Source organism: Schistocerca nitens, chromosome 3 (genome assembly GCF_023898315.1).
Source record: "Schistocerca nitens isolate TAMUIC-IGC-003100 chromosome 3, iqSchNite1.1, whole genome shotgun sequence".
NCBI lineage: Eukaryota > Metazoa > Arthropoda > Insecta > Orthoptera > Acrididae > Schistocerca > Schistocerca nitens.
The window spans coordinates 89,900,843-89,919,963 of NC_064616.1; the positions used below are offsets into that span (position 1 = coordinate 89,900,843).

Below are 19,121 nucleotides of genomic sequence, written 5' to 3' on the forward strand. Positions count from 1 at the left end.
ACATCTACAGAACACTGCAGAAGGGCACTAATTACAGACAATCTTCTACAGAGCACACGTTAGTCTGTTGTTGTTGTTGTGGTCTTCAGTCCTGAGACTGGTTTGATGCAGCTCTCCATGCTACTCTATCCTGTGCAAGCTTCTTCATCTCCCAGTACCTACTGCAACCTACATCCTTCTGAATCTGCTTAGTGTATTCATCTCTTGGTCTCCCTCTACGATATTTACCCTCCACGCTGCCCTCCAATGCTAAATTTGTGATCCCTTGATGCCTCAAAACATGTCCTACCAACCGATCCCTTCTTCTAGTCAAGTTGTGCCACAAACTTCTCTTCTCCCCAATCCTATTCAATACCTCCTCATTAGTTACGTGATCTACCCACCTTATCTTCAGCATTCTTCTGTAGTACCACATTTCGAAAGCTTCTATTCTCTTCTTGTCCAAACTGGTTATCGTCCATGTTTCACTTCCATACATGGCTACACTCCATACAAATACTTTCAGAAACGTCTTCCTGACACTTAAATCTATACTCGATGTTAACAAATTTCTCTTCTTCAGAAACGATTTCCTTGCCATTGCCAGTCTACATTTTATATCCTCTCTACTTCGACCATCATCAGTTATTTTACTCCCTAAATAGCAAAACTCCTTTACTACTTTAAGTGTCTCATTTCCTAATCTAATTCCCTCAGCATCACCCGATTTAATTTGAATACATTCCATTATCCTCGTTTTGCTTTTGTTGAAGTTCATCTTATATCCTCCTTTCAAGACACTGTCCATTCCGTTCAACTGCTCTTCCAAGTCCTTTGCTGTCTCTGACAGAATTACAATGTCATCGGCGAACCTCAAAGTTTTTACTTCTGCTCCATGAATTTTAATACCTACTTCGAATTTTTCTTTTGTTTCCATTACTGCTTGCTCAATATACAGATTGAATAACATCGGGGAGAGACTACAACCCTGTCTCACTCCTTTCCCAGCCACTGCTTCCCTTTCATGCCCCTCGACTCTTATAACTGCCATCTGGATTCTGTACAAATTGTAAATAGCCTTTCGCTCCCTGTATTTTACCCCTGTCAACTTCAGAATTTGAAAGAGAGTATTCCAGTCAACATTGTCAAAAGCTTTCTCTAAGTCTACAAATGCTAGAAACGTAGGTTTGCCTTTTCTAAATCTTTCTTCTAAGATAAGTCGTAAGGTTAGTATTGCCTCACGTGTTCCAACATTTCTACGGAATCCAAACTGATCTTCCCCGAGGTCCGCTTCTACCAGTTTTTCCATTCGTCTGTAAAGAATTCGCGTTAGTATTTTGCAGCTGTGACTTATTAAACTGATAGTTCAGTAATTTTCACATCTGTCCACACCTGCTTTCTTTGGGATTGGAATTATTATATTCTTCTTGAAGTCTGAGGGTATTTCGCCTGTCTCATACGTCTTGCTCACCAGATGGTAGAGTTTTGTCATGACTGGCTCTCCCAAGGCCATCAGTAGTTCTAATGGAATGTTGTCTACTCCCGGGGCCTTGTTTCGACTCAGGTCTTTCAGTGCTCTGTCAAACTCTTCACGCAGTATCTTATCTCCCATTTCATCTTCATCTACATCCTCTTCCATTTCCATAATGTTGTCTTCAAGTACATCGCCCTAGTATAAACCCTCTATATACTCCTTCCACCTTTCTGCCTTCCCTTCTTTGCTTAGAACTGGGTTGCCATCTGAGCTCTTGATATTCATACAAGTGGTTCTCTTCTCTCCAAAGGTCTCTTTAATTTTCCTGTAGGCAGTATCTATATTACCCCTAGTGAGACAAGCCTCTACATCCTTACATTTATCCTCTAGCCATCCCTGCTTAGCCATTTTGCACTTCATGTCGATCTCATTTTTGAGACGTTTGTATTCCTTTTTGCCTGCTTCATTTACTGCATTTTTATATTTTCTCCTTTCATCAATTAAATTCAATATTTCTTCTGTTACCCAAGGATTTCTGTTAGCCCTCGTCTTTTTACCTACTTGATCCTCTGCTGCCTTCACTACTTCATCCCTCAGAGCTACCCATTGTTCTTCTACTGTATTTCTTTCCCCCATTCCTGTCAATTGTCCCCTTATACTCTCCCTGAAACTCTCTACAACCTCTGGTTCTTTCAGTTTATCCAGGTCCCATCTCCTTAAATTCCCACCTTTTTGCAGTTTCTTCAGTTTCAATCTGCAGCTCATAACCAATAGATTGTGGTCAGAATCCACATCTGCCCCTGGAAATGTCTTACAATTTAAAACCTGGTTCCTAAATCTCTGTCTTACCATTATATAATCTATCTGATACCTTTTAGTATCTCCAGGATTCTTCCAGGTATACAACCTTCTTTTATGATTCTTGAACCAAGTGTTAGCTATGATTAAGTTATGCTCTGTGCAAAATTCTACAAGGCGGCTTCCTCTTTCATTTCTTCCCCCCAATCCATATTCACCTACTATGTTTCCTTCTCTCCCTTTTCCTACTGACGAATTCCAGTCACCCATGACTATTAAATTTTCGTCTCCCTTCACTACCTGAATAATTTCTTTTATCTCGTCATACATTTCATCAATTTCTTCATCATCTGCAGAGCTAGTTGGCATATAAACTTGTACTACTGTAGTAGGCATGGGCTTTGTGTCTATCTTGGCCACAATAATGCGTTCACTATGCTGTTTGTAGTAGCTAACCCGCACTCCTGTTTTTTTATTCATTATTAAACCTACTCCTGCATTACCCCTATTTGATTTTGTATTTATAACCCTGTAATCACCTGACCAAAAGTCTTGTTCTTCCTGCCACCGAACTTCACTAATTCCCACTATATCTAACTTTAACCTATCCATTTCCCTTTTTAAATTTTCTAACCTACCTGCCCGATTAAGGGATCTGACATTCCACGCTCCGATCCGTAGAACGCCAGTTTTCTTTCTCCTGATAACGACGTCCTCTTGAGTAGTCCCCGCCCGGAGATCCGAATGGGGGACTATTTTACCTCCGGAATATTTTACCCAAGAGGACGCCATCATCATTTAATCATACAGTAAAGCTGCATGTCCTCGGGAAAAATTACGGCTGTAGTCTCCCCTTGCTTTCAGCCGTTCGCAGTACCAGCACAGCAAGGCCGTTTTGGTTAATGTTACAAGGCCAGATCAGTCAATCATCCAGACTGTTGCCCCTGCAACTACTGAAAAGGCTGCTGCCCCTCTTCAGGAACCACATGTTTGTCTGGCCTCTCAACAGATACCCCTCCGTTGTGGTTGCACCTACGATACGGCCATCTGTATCGCTGAGGCACGCAAGCCTCCCCACCAACGGCAAGGTCCATGGTTCATGGGGGGACGTTAGTCTATATTCTTAAATTACCTACCGAACGAGAAGGTGTAATGGTTAACGCTACTGTTCTGTTCGAATATACTTAATGGACATACTCTTCGGGTCAATATGACAATATCTGTTGAAATTAAGCACGGAATGGACAATAAATTGCTAAAAACTCTATTACTAAAAAAGTACAGCAATTAATAATCTCTACGTGCAGCTGTGCACAACTTTTTACTAATAATATTTTTATCACGGTGTTCTTTTACATAATACATTTATATTGTAAAGTACAAGAATGACGGAACCATGGTGTATGGCACATAACAATTCAACACACTATTCTTATTCGTTGCTTATAGTATGCTGATGTGAAGTTCCTAAATACGTCAGCTACAATTTCCATGCAACGTCTTTATTGTCATTGTTTGATGGGCAGAATTTACAGGGCCCGTGTGTTACGGTTTTACCTGTTTTTGCGCACTTGAAGACTGAAATAACAGTTTTAGGTTGTGCGATATTCTCTACAATTCTCAGTGAATTACCCAGTCTTAGAAGATTTGTTTTGATGCATTATGTCGCTTTGTGAGTGGTTTTTTTGTATTATTGTAAGTCTATTCTCCTTGTCCATTTGCATCTACTTAAGTCCCCAAAACATAAGTATTATATGCAGAAACGTCCAAATGTGGTACGAAATTATCATTCATCATCAATTTGTCTTTGTTTGCAGGTATAAGTACTTGTTAGGTAATTTTATGTGTTAATGGCTAATTTCTTTTCGTCGTAATTCAAGATCATTTCTGGCCTCTATTGCTGATTTGGCCAGCTTCGGCATAGCACTCATAAGGACTACAAGTACGACGTTTTTGTTTTTATTTATAATGTTATTGACGACAGTAGTGTAATCCGTGAGGTAAAATCAGCTGAGAGTTGTCCTATTTGTTTTCTACAATATGTTATTGAATTAAATTACTCACTTTGTGTTCCAGGTTTCAGCAGCGGGCAAGGTTGTAGTCATCACAGGTTGTGAATCGAGAATTGGATACGCCCTTGCTAAACGCCTCGACGAGCTGGTAAGCATTAAAAACAAATAATTGTAAACTTTTTTCAAAAATTTCTGTTTATTATTAAGACGATAAATTTTTACTTTTAAATTGATGTGCCTATTTTACTAGTTCAAATTCACCGCAATAGCAGTATTCCACTTGCTTTCTCAAAATCTATTGCTACCTCTTAGACATGGTTGTCTCCGCAAATGGATTTTTGTACACGTATTCTTAGGGTTCACCAATAGAGTTGGTTCAAATGGCTCTGAGCACTATGAGACTTAACTGCTGAGGTCATGAGTCCCCTAGAACTTAGAACTACTTAAACCTAACTAACCTAAGGACATCACACTCATCCATGCCCGAGGCAGGATTCGAACCTGCTACCGTAGCGGTCGCGCGGTTCCACACTGTAGCGCCTAGAACCGCTCGGCCACCTAGGCCGGCACCAGTAGAATAAGGAATAACATGGTTTATTGGAATCCTGCATAAAACTAAACTGCTTTCAGAAAAAAATGTGTAGCATTTCTTTCTGAACGTCCCTCGTAATATAAAACATTTTACATCACCATGATTATTGACTATGAACGACCTGTGTTAGAGTTCAGAGATAACATGTCCAAATTCTTTGGTCATAAACTGAATTGAAGAATTGAAAAGAAACTGTAGCTGGAAAATTCCGAAATCAGATACACGATTACGTCTTCTGGCCATAAACATGCTACAATGGTTTCCTCACTATTAAAGTCTTGTTCCAGAACTAGCTCTTCGTTGAGATCTTCAGATTCATGCCGGTATAAAAGACTACCACATTTTCGGTGCCTGAGCAGGAATGCTGGAGAATGAAGCAAGAAGGGAGATACAGATTTAATGTCCCATCGACGGCAAAGCCATTACAGACGGAATGCAAGGTCGGATTAAGCAAGAATGGATAAGCAAATCGGTTGTGTCCGTTTCAAATGAGCCATCCCGGTATTTGCTTTAATAGATTTAGGGCGACCACAGGCAGCCTAAGGCTGGATGGCCGGGTGATTTGAATTGCTGTTCTGAATACGAGTGGAGCGTCTTTCCACTGCACCGTCTCACTCTGTTGATTCAGAGCGATGGGCTTCGGAGACTCCTAGAGTCGTAATTATATTTCCACATTTCAACAGCTAAACTTCTGTACGTTTGCAAAGAATTTACGTAATACTCGATGTGACGGGAAGACGGTGCGCGTGGAACTAATGAAGAAAGATGACGTCGTTACTTACGTCAGGTGATTTAGGGAGCCACGCGACTGCGGCTCTAACAGCACGGGGGTGTGCGCTGCTTGTATAGATATACATGTAAACGGAGCAAGTAGTATTCATTCTGCATGCAACTGCCACTGACCATAGCAAGAGTGGGCCTATTTCAAAATTTATTCCCTAGTTTCCTAGGGTTTCGTCGTTTTAGTATGTTTTGTGATTATTTGCTGCTTGCGGCACTTATGCTCCACAGTTCAATAATTTGTCTCATAACATGAGCCTTTTCATTAGTGTCATTTAGTATTTCCAAATTTAGGAGTGTGTCACTATTCTTGTCCCGCCATAAACACCAAGAGTACTCTAGAAGTCTTACCACATTAAGCTAAGCCAACTGAGAGTACAAATAGTTGATTTTTGTTAAAGAATAAATTTCTAGTAGGTGACTAAAGCCAGGGGACAGCAATACGGCCATATACAGATTGCAGGGCGAACAGGACAGTGCACCGGCGGAGCTACCATTTGTAAGGTGATTCCTGTGAATAGGTGTCCGACGTGATCGTGGAATGGTAGTTGGAGCTAGACGCATGGGAGATTCCACTTCGGAAATCTTTAGCGAATTCAATATTCCGAGATTCACAGTTTGAAGAGTGTGCCGAGAATACCAAATTTCAGGCACTATCTCTCACCACAGACAATGCAGTCGGCGACGAGCTTCACTAAACGACCGCGAGCAGCTGCGTTTGCGTTCAGTTGTCGACAAGCAACACTGCTTCAATTAACCTATGGGACCTATGATGAACGTATCCGGTAGCACAGTGTGACGAAATCTGGCGTTAATTGGTTATGGCAGCAGAAGACCGACGTGAGTGCCTTTGCCAACTGCACGACATGGTCTGCAGCGCCTCTCCTTGGCTCGTAACCGTATCGATTGGACCCTTGACAATTGGGAAACTGTGGTCTGGTCAGATGAGTCCTAATTTCACTCGATAAGAGCTGACGGTAGGATTCGAGTGTGACACAGACCACTCGACTCCATGAACCCAAGTTGTCAATAAGGCACAGTGCAAGCTGGTGGTGTCTCCGTAATGATGTGATGATGTGGGCTGTGTTCGCATGGAATTGACTAGCTTCTACGATCTCAATGAACCGATACTTTCCTGTAAGTGATTATGTTCGGCTACTTGGAGACCATTTACAGCCATTCGTGCACTTAATGTTCCGAAACAATGATGGAATTTTTATGGTCGGCAGTGCGCCATATCGTCAGGCACAGTTGTTCTCGATTGTTTGGAAGAACATTGTGGACAATTTGACCGAATGGTTTGGCCACCGACATCTCCCGACATGAATCCCATCGAACATTTATTGGACCTAATCGAGAGGCCAGTTCGTGCACAAAATACTGCACCGGCAACACTTTCGCAATTATGGATTGTTATAGAGGCAGCATCGCTGACTATATCTGCAGAGGACTTCGAACGACTTTTCGAGTTCACACCACGGCGGGCTGCTGCACCACGCCAGGGAAAAGGAGGTCCGACTCCATATTTAGAGGCACCCCATGGCAATGTATTACTGGCTGGTGTCGTTCTCGACTAAAAGTAGTCGATTGTCATTGTGAGAGCACAAAATCGGCATTCGTATTTTATTTAACGTAGTGCCCTCTTCTTTTCTGTTAAAATTATTACAGTGTTTCTAAATCTCTATGACATGCACGATGAGACGTTGTTTTTGCTGAAACGCTCGCCTCATTGAATTTTGTTTCGCGGTTTCCGTCTCGAAACCTATTTTACTACGGCCGATTTGTAAGTTTGTCCTAGGAAGTAGTTCGCTTTGTATTCGGCTAAACGTGTTTTAATATTTCTTTCCATCGTTTCATTGTATACTTTCCCACAATTAAAAGGAATTTTACACACTGTAGCTGTCGCTAATGGATATCGCACATCTTTCGCCTTTCTCATCTCTACGTTCTACCAGATCAATACTTTCCCAATGCGATGCGTAATCCTGATAATAAAAGTTAGGAAAACTTTGCCAGTTGGCGGCTGTTGTTCCTCATTAGATGTGGCTTTCTCTCTTCTTCGGCGGAGTACTCGATCCTCCAACATACTGGACGTATCATTTTGCTTGAAAGGCATCGTAAGTGATTCATTTTATCTTGTAAATAAACCGGTTCGAAAATTTTACTAGCCCCATCCACCAAGGTTCTAATCTCACCACTTTTATGCCTGGGGTGATGGTTGGATTCCTTATAGATTCCTTATCTACGGTTAATGTTTCTTTATCCATTGGGTCAGAGAAAATTTTTGGAAGAAAGAACAAGGGTGTCCTACGTACACCTTTGCTCTAAATTACTGCGAGATGCAGTTGTCTCCTGAGTGTCCTTTCGGCAGCCCATCAGGAAGGGCCACTGAAGAGCTGTATCAATCCCTATCTCGTAGCCTAGCTGTTCTTAACCTTAAGCTGAGACACGCGCTACCCAGTCCAATCCCCCAGGATCGTATTTCCACTCCTGTCCTAAAGTGAAATGTGGCTCTTCCGGTAAACTCGAAAGACAGAACGCAGGACACCTACAAAATCCGCCAGGCACGTCTGGAGAACCCGCTCCCTTCCCTCACCCCCAAACCTTAGCTCTTTTCCATCGGCATTTACTGTCCTGTAGCACATCTGAGGATCTCAGAACGCTAGTCTAGACTTCCATACATTAGAATTTACTTTCCAAGACTACTTTCCCTGATATTGTTATTCGTTTTGACACACCACGTCCGAAGAGCTTAGAATTTTTTAAAATGCTTGTCTCATCGTTTGATGTGGCGTAACAAGGATGAACCACTATTCAGTGCAGTTATTTTTGTTGTGACAATCCCTTTTCATTATTAGCTGCGCAAGATAATAAAAAAAACGATGGACTAATTCGTCAAAAAGTAAGAAATAAAATATACTAACTGGGTTACCCGGCTTCGTTCAGGGAGTTGATATGAGATTGTGTGGTAGTTGGAATAAAAGAATAAAATTTAAAGTATAAGAGGTAAAATTTTTTATTGAAAACATACTCTAACTATTTACAACACTTGTTAAAGTATAAGAGATATCCAAATTTTTTTGAAAACATATTCTAACCATTTACAATACTTGTTTACAAACAAAATGTTTCATTTTGTTATCCGAGGTATACAGGGTGGTCCGTGTATTGTGACCGTGCTAAATATCTCACGAAATAAGCGTCAAACGAAAAAATTACAAAGAACGAAACTTGTCTAGCTTGAAGGGGGAAACCAGATGGCGCTATGGTTGGCCCGCTAGATGGCGCTGTCATAAAATGTTCAAATGTGTGTGAAATCGTATGGAGCTTAACTGCTAAGGTCATCAGTCCCTAAGCTTACACACTACTGAACCTAAATTATCCTAAGGACAAACACTCACACCCATGCCCGAGGGAGGACTCGAACCTTCGCCGGGACCAGCCGCACAGTCCATGACTGCAGCGCCCGAGACCGCTCGGCTAATCCCGCGCGGCAGTAGCGATGAAGTGGGGATTTTCCCGTGCGACCATTTCAAGGGTGTATCGTGAATATCAGGATTCCGGTAAAACATCAAATCTCCGACATCGCTGCGGCCGGAAAAAGATCTTGCAAGAATGGGACCAACGACAACTGAAGAGAATCGTTCAAAGTGACAGAAGTGTAACCCTTCCGCAAATTGCTGCAGATTTCAATGCTGGGCCATCAACAAGTGTCAGCGTGTGAACCGTTGAACGAAACATCATCGATATGGGTATTCGGAGCCAAAGACCCACTCGTGTACCCTTGACGACTGCACGACACAAAGCTTTACCCCTCGCCTGGGCCCGTCGACCCTGACATTGGGCTGTTGATAACTAGAAACGTGTTGCCTGGCCGGACGAGTCTCGTTTCAAATTTTATCGATCGGATGGACATTTACGGGTATGGAGACAACCGCATGAATCCATGGATCCTGCAAGTCAACAGGGGATTGTTCAAGTTGGTGGAGGCTCTGTAATGGTGTGGGGTGTAAGCAGTTGGAGTGATATGGGACCCATGATACGCCTAGATACGACTCTGACAGGTGACGCGTACGTAAGCATCCTGTCTGACCACCTGCATCCATTCATGTCCATTGTGCATTCCGAAGGACTTGGACAATTACAGCACGACAACGCGACACCCCACACGTCCATAATTGTTACAGAGTGGCTCCAGGAACACTCTTCTGAGATTAAACACTTCCGCTGGCCACTAAACACAACAGACACGACCATTATTAGGCTATTTGGGATGCCGTGCAACGTGCTGTTGAGAAGAGATCTCCACCCCTCGTACTCTCAAGGACTTATGGACAGCACTGCAGGATTCATGGTGTCAGTTCCCTGCAGCACTACTTCTAAAATTAGTTGAGTCCATGCCACGTCGTGTTGCGGCACTTTTGCGTGCTCGCAGGTGCCCTACACGATATTAGGCAGGTGTACCAGTTTTTTTTGGCATTTCAATGTAGAAATTCTTTAGGGAAGTTCACACTTTCTTCAACGTTTACCATCGTGTCGATCGTTTTGTATGTTCTCTCTTCACAGGGAGTTTTGTTCTGAATATTAAAGCTGATATCGTCGACAATATTATTTTTACTTGCCAAAATGCGCTTTCAAATAGTCAGTCCGGATTGGGATAGTTGTGAACAATATCTGGATAAATTTGGTCGATGAGTTCATTTTCGGCAATGGCTTGTTGCAGAAATCACTGTTGAGTTTAATGGGGCTGGTCGTCAGGTCAGTAGGGTATGTGCCTTCACCTGTTTGTAAAAGTTGTTGAGCAAAATGTGCTGTTGTTTCGTCTTTCGATAGTTCAACTCACATATTTTTCGTTAGTCGCAGTATTTGTACGTGTGGCCAGAGATGTGATTTTTTTTAAAAGCATGCGTTGATCTCGTCTGCTGGCGTTGACTTGGGGATAGCTGGAAGTGTTTGTCGAAAATCTCCAGGGATTACAAGTAGAGCTGCTTCCATCACTTCAGAGTTTCCTCGCAAATTTTGTAATTATCAGTCCATGGCTTCGAGTGATTTTTGTGTGACATTGTGCATTCGTCCCAGATGATAATTTTAGGTTACTTTTGGATTCCTCCCGTCCAGATGCTCTTGAGATTTTACGTACCGAGATCTGTTCTTCGACTATATTCAATGGCAGTTGTAGGGCGGAATGGGCAGTTTGTCCTCCTTTTATAAGTGTGGGATCAATGCCGAATGATGCCAGTGCAAGTGCGAATAATTCCGCCAGTGTTGTTGTCGATCTGGTCCATTGTAACGTTGTAAAGTTCCTTTTGATTGTTATTGAGGAGTGGTTTGTTGTGAGCAATGTATTAAAGTAGTTCGTTGATTTTGTAACTTTTCTCCTTTGTAATTTCGAAGTTTAGCATACTGATAGCATCTTTTCGTGGTGCTTGCATCCCAAGTTGTACTAAGGCCTGGTTGTTTATGGCTAAACATTTATCTTCTAGGCGAATGAGTGTTTCATAGAAGATGGCGTCGTTGAATTCGATGGCTAGTTCAGGAAGAGCTTGTCGGATTAGGTACAGTATGTCATCACTCATACTCTCCTTGAAGAGTCCCATAGCTGTTTCGGATTCGAAAGGTTACATGTTGTTAGAACTATGGCTAATAAGTCCCTCATTTGTTCAGCTGAGGCTGTGGGTGAGGCTTCTTGTAGTGTTCATTGCCAGTGGTTGCCGTTTTCCAGTAGTCCTAAGTCTCTGTACGTCTGGCATACGCAACCGTCAACGGTCTTGAGATCGTGAAACTTGTTGGTCCCCGTATTTCGTGTAGCAACAGACGGAGATAGAAACATTCGGCGTTGTTCTGATGTTCGGTGTATACTCGGCCCAGTGCGCCAGTTCTCATGATCCTGGATGATCTTCCACTGGAATTCCTTGTTTTCGTCGTTGAAAAGTTTTTCTTGTCGTGTTCCACGTGTAATAGGTAGGGACGTCGACATATAGTAAGGTTTTCGCGAATGGATCCGTTTGGCATAGCTGGAAAAAAGCTGTTAATGTATTTTGAGGTGGACGCTTGCTGTTTTTCTGGCGGTGTCTTTTGTGAAGTAAATTCTCTGTCCATTGTGCAAATGTACTGCCAGATGTTGCACAACTAGTTCGCGTTCGTATATGGGACAATCGAAAATCCGTCACGCTTCTTCGATACTGGTGATGTATCTACCAATTTCACTGTACTTGGCTACCTGAAATACTGCCATGTCACTGCTTTTGTTCACATACTTACAGACATATTTGATGGATTTCAATGAATTGCAGTATTCTACGTTTACCAAGTCTATAAGTATGAAACCGAAATTTCCCTAAATATGTGCTAGCCGTCTGTGCAGGGCCCGTGAGACTGTCTGCAGCGCCATCTGCTTCCCGCAACGGCTGACGAAAAATGTCAACACACAGTGTCCCAAGTTCCATACATCAGTATCTGTTACAAACACGTAAACATGTCGACTTTTGTGCTTGCGAACTACGATTTGCGGACAGCATTGGTTTTCTATTATCATTTGAAGAAAACTGCTGCAGAGTCGCATTGAATGCTTGTCAACGCTGGAGAAGGGATGGTTTAGCTATGATACTGAACCTGGCGAGACGTGCTGTGAAATAATTGGTAGGTGTTGAAGTTACTGTAAAATTGCTACAACTGTTTGCACTGTCAAGTGTTATGTTTATTATTAGAGTACACGGATGGTGTCTTTTCTATCCCATCGCTGCATCGGTTAGCACATAATGATTGGCTGATAGCGCTTGTTTGAGTTGGGGAAAAAGTTTTGGTGGATTGGCAGAAACTTCTGGGAGTTGCTAGCAGCGAAACAGTGATCGTGTGCATGAGTACAATATGAGGAATCAGTCGAAAAAGAACGCAGAGTCGTCTGCTATTCTGTCAGTGTGAGAGATGAGTCTAAATGTAGATCTTGTGAATCACCTTCAGACTGTAGTTTGGAGTGTTCCAGTTTGCTTATGTTGTAACTGAGCCAATGTGTGGTGTGTTATGGTATCTGCTGTAGCAGCAGCAGTTTGAGCTGTAAATTTGGAGAGGGGCTGTGTATACCACTAGGAATGCTTGGATGGCTGCACGCTGCGCTATTCTGGGCTGGAGCCCCACTGCAGCTATGTGTCGGGGAGCATTGCACAATCTCTTTCTCCGTGCTGGATCACAGCGCAGCTATGCGTCATTGCGCCAGCACTGGTGCCTAGTTGACTACTAAATGGGATGAGATTGTATAGTTCGTAATTTTTCTCTGTTGGGGGGTAGAGAATAACGATGATAGCATGTTGGGCTGACTGATTTGAATGGGCGCGGATCTGTGGTACTTGTATGTAGTTTGGGGACGTACGACATTGCGCGCATTTCCGCCTAATGGTAAAAACGAGGTCCTGTTGCACTAACTAAGGTCATTCTGTTTCTACATGGGCTGAAGAAGGTGGTCGATATGTCTTTCTCCCACTTTTACTCAGTTCTGACTTAAATTGGAATGATCACATGCGGAAAGCTGTAGAAATGGGAGCAGTTGCAAGATGCGGAGGGGGTAACTAAAACCACGCTGGAATTTTAGTATAGCAGCTAGGTTCAGGAAAGGTGACTCGTTTCGAGATATGAGAGTGCTAGAAATATGATTTTAAAAAATTATTTCGTATCGTAGGCAATGAGTAATTGATGAAGTATTATACTTAGTAGTAGTGATGTGTGCGTGATATGTTAGCATTTGAGCATCAGGTTTATAATGTATGTGTTTGTGGAACGGAAATGACTATTTCCACTCATAAGGATGGTATGGATTTGACTTGGAGTACTGTGATAACAAAGGGAAGAGTATGTCCAGTCTAAGGCAGGTACAGATATTTCTATTTCCAGAGGCGCTGCCGACAGCAGGGTGTATTTCCGATATTTCGCTCATTGTTGAATGACGTTAAATTGAGACTTAATTGTAAGTATAATGATCAGAGGATCAGGTAGTGATTGTGGGTGGGGCTGGTAACAGTATTGATAGGGATGGGGAGTATGACATAGATGGTAACCTGGAAAAGATAGCCACTCAAACTGGCAACACGAATGTGCATTTCGTAGAACTGTTTCAGCGTCACGATCGGCCTCATCTTAATACAGCCGTCAGGCGTAATAACATGAGACTTGGGGGTGCGATGATGACAGAAAGCATGGGTCACATTTCAGTGGTGTCGGTGGAGTTTATCAGCAGGACGGGTTTCACTAGACATGGCCTGCACCTCAACAGGTATGGGAAGGGGAGGTTGGCAAAGCTTATAGGTGACAGCATAGGTGGGGTTGGTGGGATCACTCATGGGAAAATTCCTGCAGTAGTGGGTGTTAGAGCTGCACCTTTTTTAGATTGAAGTCAGCTGATAGGTATTCCTGCTTAAGGGAAGTCTTTCTAACAAAGGAACCACTTTTGACAAAGCTTAGGTATCCGAGTAATGAGGGAATTAGTATATTTCATCTAAATATACAAGGTATTAGAGATAAAGTTAGTGAACTGCTTATAGATGTTGACTCTGAAATTATTGGTATATCTGAACACTTCTTAAATAAGGAGATAATTCAGAGGCTTCCTTTACCAGGATACAGGTTGGCTAGCAGCTTTTTGAGGAGCTCTTTACGGTGTGGGGGAGTAGCCATCTATGTGAAAAACGGCATCCCATTTGAGTCAATTGATGTTTCAAAGTTCTGCACTGAAAAGGTGATGAATGTTGTGCAGGTGCACTTAAATTTAACGGAGCTAAACTTCTAACTGTTGTTATTTATAGATCCCCAGACTCCGATTTCACAACATTTTTGCTAAAGCTAGAGGAGGTTCTTGGTTCACTTTATAGGAAATACAAAAAGTTAGTTATATGTGGTGACTTCAATATTAATTGTATAAGTGATTGTGCAAGGAAGAGGATGCTGGTAGACCTCCTTAATTCATATAAACTTATGCAAACCGTATTCTTTCGAACGAGAGTGCAAGGGAACAGTAGAACAACTATAGACAACATTTTTGTTCATTCCTCATTACTAAAAGGGCATTCTGTTAGCAAAAATGTGAATGGCCTTTCAGATCATGATGCACAAATTTTAACTCTAAAAGTTTTTGTGCTGCAACACGTGATAAATATAGTCATCAGCTGTTTAGGAAAGCTGATCCAGTTGCTGTAGAGACCTTTGTAAACCTTATCAAGGAAAAAGAATGGCAAGATGTTTATAGCGCTGATACAGTAGACGATAAATATAATGCTTTTCTCAAGACTTTTCTCATGCCCTTTGAAAGTTGCTTTCCGTTAGAACGTTCAAAACAGGGTACTAGCACAAACAGGCAGCCTGGGTGGCTGACTAGAGGGATAAGAATATCTTGTAGAACAAAGTGGCAATTATATCAAAACGTTAGAAACAGTCAAAATCTAAACGCAGCAGCCCATTACAAACAGTATTGTAAGGTGCTTAAAAGTGTTATTGTTGTTGTGGTCTTCAGTCCTGAGACTGGTTTGATGCAGCTCTCCATGCTACTCTATCCCGTGCAAGCTTCTTCATCTCCCAGTACCTACTGCAACCTACATCCTTCTGAATCTGCTTAGTGTATTCATCTCTTGGTCTCCCTCTACGATATTTACCCTCCACGCTGCCCTCCAATGCTAAATTTGTGATCCCTTGATGCCTCAAAACATGTCCTACCAACCGATCCCTTCTTCTAGTCAAGTTGTGCCACAAACTTCTCTTCTCCCCAATCCTATTCAATACCTCCTCATTAGTTACGTGATCTACCCACCTTATCTTCAGCATTCTTCTGTAGCACCACATTTCGAAAGCTTCTATTCTCTTCTTGTCCAAACTGGTTATCGTCCATGTTTCACTTCCATACATGGCTACACTCCATACAAATACTTTCAGAAACGCCTTCCTGACACTTACATCTATACTCGATGTTAACAAATTTCTCTTCTTCAGAAACGATTTCCTTGCCATTGCCAGTCTACATTTTATATCCTCTCTACTTCGACCATCATCAGTTATTTTACTCCCTAAATAGCAAAACTCCTTTACTACTTTAAGTGTCTCATTTCCTAATCTAATCCCCTCAGCGTCACCCGATTTAATTTGACTACATTCCATTATTCTCGTTTTGCTTTTGTTGATGTTCATCTTATATCCTCCTTTCAAGACACTGTCCATTCCGTTCAACTGCTCTTCCAAGTCCTTTGCTGTCTCTGACAGAATTACAATGTCATCGGCGAACCTCAAAGTTTTTACTTCTGCTCCATGAATTTTAATACCTACTTCGAATTTTTCTTTTGTTTCCATTACTGCTTGCTCAATATACAGATTGAATAACATCGGGGAGAGACTACAACCCTGTCTCACTCCTTTCCCAGCCACTGCTTCCCTTTCATGCCCCTCGACTCTTATAACTGCCATCTGGATTCTGTACAAATTGTAAATAGCCTTTCGCTCCCTGTATTTTACCCCTGTCAACTTCAGAATTTGAAAGAGAGTATTCCAGTTAACGATGTCAAAAGCTTTCTCTAAGTCTACAAATGCTAGAAACGTAGGTTTGCCTTTTCTAAATCTTTATTCTAAGATAAGTCGTAAGGTTAGTATTGCCTCACGTGTTCCAACATTTCTACGGAATCCAAACTGATCTTCCCCGAGGGCCGCTTCTACCAGTTTTTCCATTCGTCTGTAAAGAATTCGCGTTAGTATTTTGCAGCTGTGACTTATTAAACTGATAGTTCGGTAATTTTCACATCTGTCAACACCTGCTTTCTTTGGGATTGGAATTATTATATTCTTCTTGAAGTCTGTGGGTATTTCGCCTGTCTCATACGTCTTGCTCACCAGATGGTAGAGTTTTGCCATGACTGGCTCTCCCAAGGCCATCAGTAGTTCTAATGGAATGTTGTCTACTCCCGGGGCCTTGTTTCGACTCAGGTCTTTCAGTGCTCTGTCAAACTCTTCACGCAGTATCTTATCTCCCATTTCATCTTCATCTACATCCTCTTCCATTTCCATAATGTTGTCTTCAAGTACATCGCCCTTGTATAAACCCTCTATATACTCCTTCCACCTTTCTGCCTTCCCTTCTTTGCTTAGAACTGGGTTGCCATCTGAGCTCTTGATATTCATACAAGTGGTTCTCTTCTCTCCAAAGGTCTCTTTAATTTTCCTGTAGGCAATATCTATCTTACCCCTAGTGAGACAAGCCTCAACATCCTTACATTTGTCCTCTAGCCATCCCCGCTTAGCCATTTTGCACTTCCTGTCGATCTCATTTTTGAGACGTTTGTATTCCTTTTTTGCCTGCTTCATTTACTGCATTTTTATATTTTCTCCTTTCATCAATTAAATTCAATTTTTCTTCTGTTACCCAAGGATTTCTATTAGCCCTCGTCTTTTTACCTACTTGATCCTCTGTCGCCTTCGCTACTTCATCCCTCAGAGCTACCCATTGTTCTTCTACTGTATTTCTTTCCCCAATTCCTGTCAATTGTTCCCTTATGCTCTCCCTGAAACTCTCTACAATCTCTGGTTCTTTCAGTTTATCCAGGTCCCATCTCCTTAAATTCCCACCTTTTTGCAGTTTCTTCAGTTTCAATCTGCAGTTCATAAGCAATAGATTGTGGTCAGAATCCACATCTGCCCCTGGTAATGTCTTACAATTTAAAACCTGGTTCCTAAATCTCTGTCTTACCATTATATAATCTATCTTATACCTTTTAGTATCTCCAGGATTCTTCCAGGTATACAACCTTCTTTTATGATTCTTGAACCAAGTGTTAGCTATGATTAAGTTATGCTCTGTGCAAAATTCTACAAGGTGGCTTCCTCTTTCATTTCTTCCCCCCAATCCATATTCACCTACTATGTTTCCTTCTCTCCCTTTTCCTACTGACGAATTCCAGTCACCCATGACTATTAAATTTTCGTCTCCCTTCACTACCTGAATAATTTCTTTTATCTCGTCATACATTTCATCAATTTCTTCATCATCTGCAGAGCTAGTTGGCATATAAACTTGTACTACTGTAGTAGGCAGGGGCTTTGTGTCTATCTTGGCCACAATAATGCGTTCACTATGCTGTTTGTAGTAGTTAACCCGCACTCCTGTTTTTTTATTCATTATTAAACCTACTCCTGCATTACCCCTATTTGATTTTGTATTTATAACCCTGTAATCACCTGACCAAAAGTCTTGTTCCTCCTGCCACCGAACTTCACTAATTCCCACTATATCTAACTTTAACCTATCCATTTCCCTTTTTAAATTTTCTAACCTACCTGCCCGATTAAGGGATCTGACATTCCACGCTTCGATCCGTAGAACGCCAGTTTTCTTTCTCCTGATAACGACGTCCTCTTGAGTAGTCCCCGCCCGGAGATCTGAATGGGGGACTATTTTACCTCCGGAATATTTTACCCAAGAGGACGCCATCATCATTTAATCATACAGTAAAGCTGCATGTCCTCGGGAAAAATTACGGCTGTAGTTTCCCCTTGCTTTCAGCCGTTCGCAGTACCAGCACAGCAAGGCCGTTTTGGTTAATGTTACAAGGCCAGATCAGTCAATCATCCAGACTGTTGCCCCTGCAACTACTGAAAAGGCTGCTGCCCCTCTTCAGGAACCACATGTTTGTCTGGCCTCTCAACAGATACCCCTCCGTTGTGGTTGCACCTACGGTATGGCCATCTGTATCGCTGAGGCACGCAAGCTTCCCCACCAATGGCAAGTTCCATGGTTCATGGGGAGGAAAAAAACATATTTATTAGGAAGGCAAAAAGTATGTGATATGCAAATAGAATAGCTAATTCTCAGGATAAAATTAAAACCATATGGTCAGTCGTAAAGGAAGTGGCTAGTCTGCAGAGACAGGTCGAGAATATAGAATCAATGCATAGTGGGAATGTCCATGTTACTGATAAGTCGCATATATGTACAGTATTTAATAATCACTTTCTGAATATAGCAGGTGAACTAAATAGAAACCTAGTCCCAACAGAGAATCATATAGCGCTCTTAGAAAAAAGTGTTCCGAGACTGTTACCTGAAATGCTCCTCCATGATACTGACAAGAGGGAGATTGAGTTAATAATTAAATCACTAAAGACCAAGAACTCTCATGGATATAACAGGGTATCTAGCAGAATACTGAAGTATTGTTCTATTTATGTTAGCCCTGTACTTAGCCATATCTGTAACTTTTCCTTTAGGAGTGGTCGGTTTCCTGACCGATTAAAGTACTCGGTAGTGAAGCCACTTTATAAAAAGGGAGACAGGGATAATGTTGACAATTATAGACCTATTTCTATGCCATCGGTGTTTGCTAAAGTTATCGAGAAGGTTGTATATACAAGGTTACTGGAGCATTTAAATTCACATAATTTGCTGTCAAATGTTCAGTTTGGTTTTAGAAATGGTTTAACACCTGAAAATGCTATATTCTCTTTTCTCTTTGAAGTTTTGGACGGA

The 19,121-nt window shown here is 41.9% G+C and overlaps 1 protein-coding gene across 1 annotated transcript in view; it reads left to right on the plus strand.

Moving 5' to 3' along the window:
- The window catches only part of LOC126248064 (D-beta-hydroxybutyrate dehydrogenase, mitochondrial-like), a 238,693-nt gene that overhangs the window by 175,626 nt on the left and 43,946 nt on the right, over window positions 1-19,121 (plus strand). Inside the window, exon 2 of the mRNA XM_049948705.1 lies at window positions 4,328-4,411. Coding sequence (XP_049804662.1) covers window positions 4,328-4,411 — 84 coding nt within the window. The remainder of the gene's footprint in view (window positions 1-4,327; window positions 4,412-19,121) is intronic.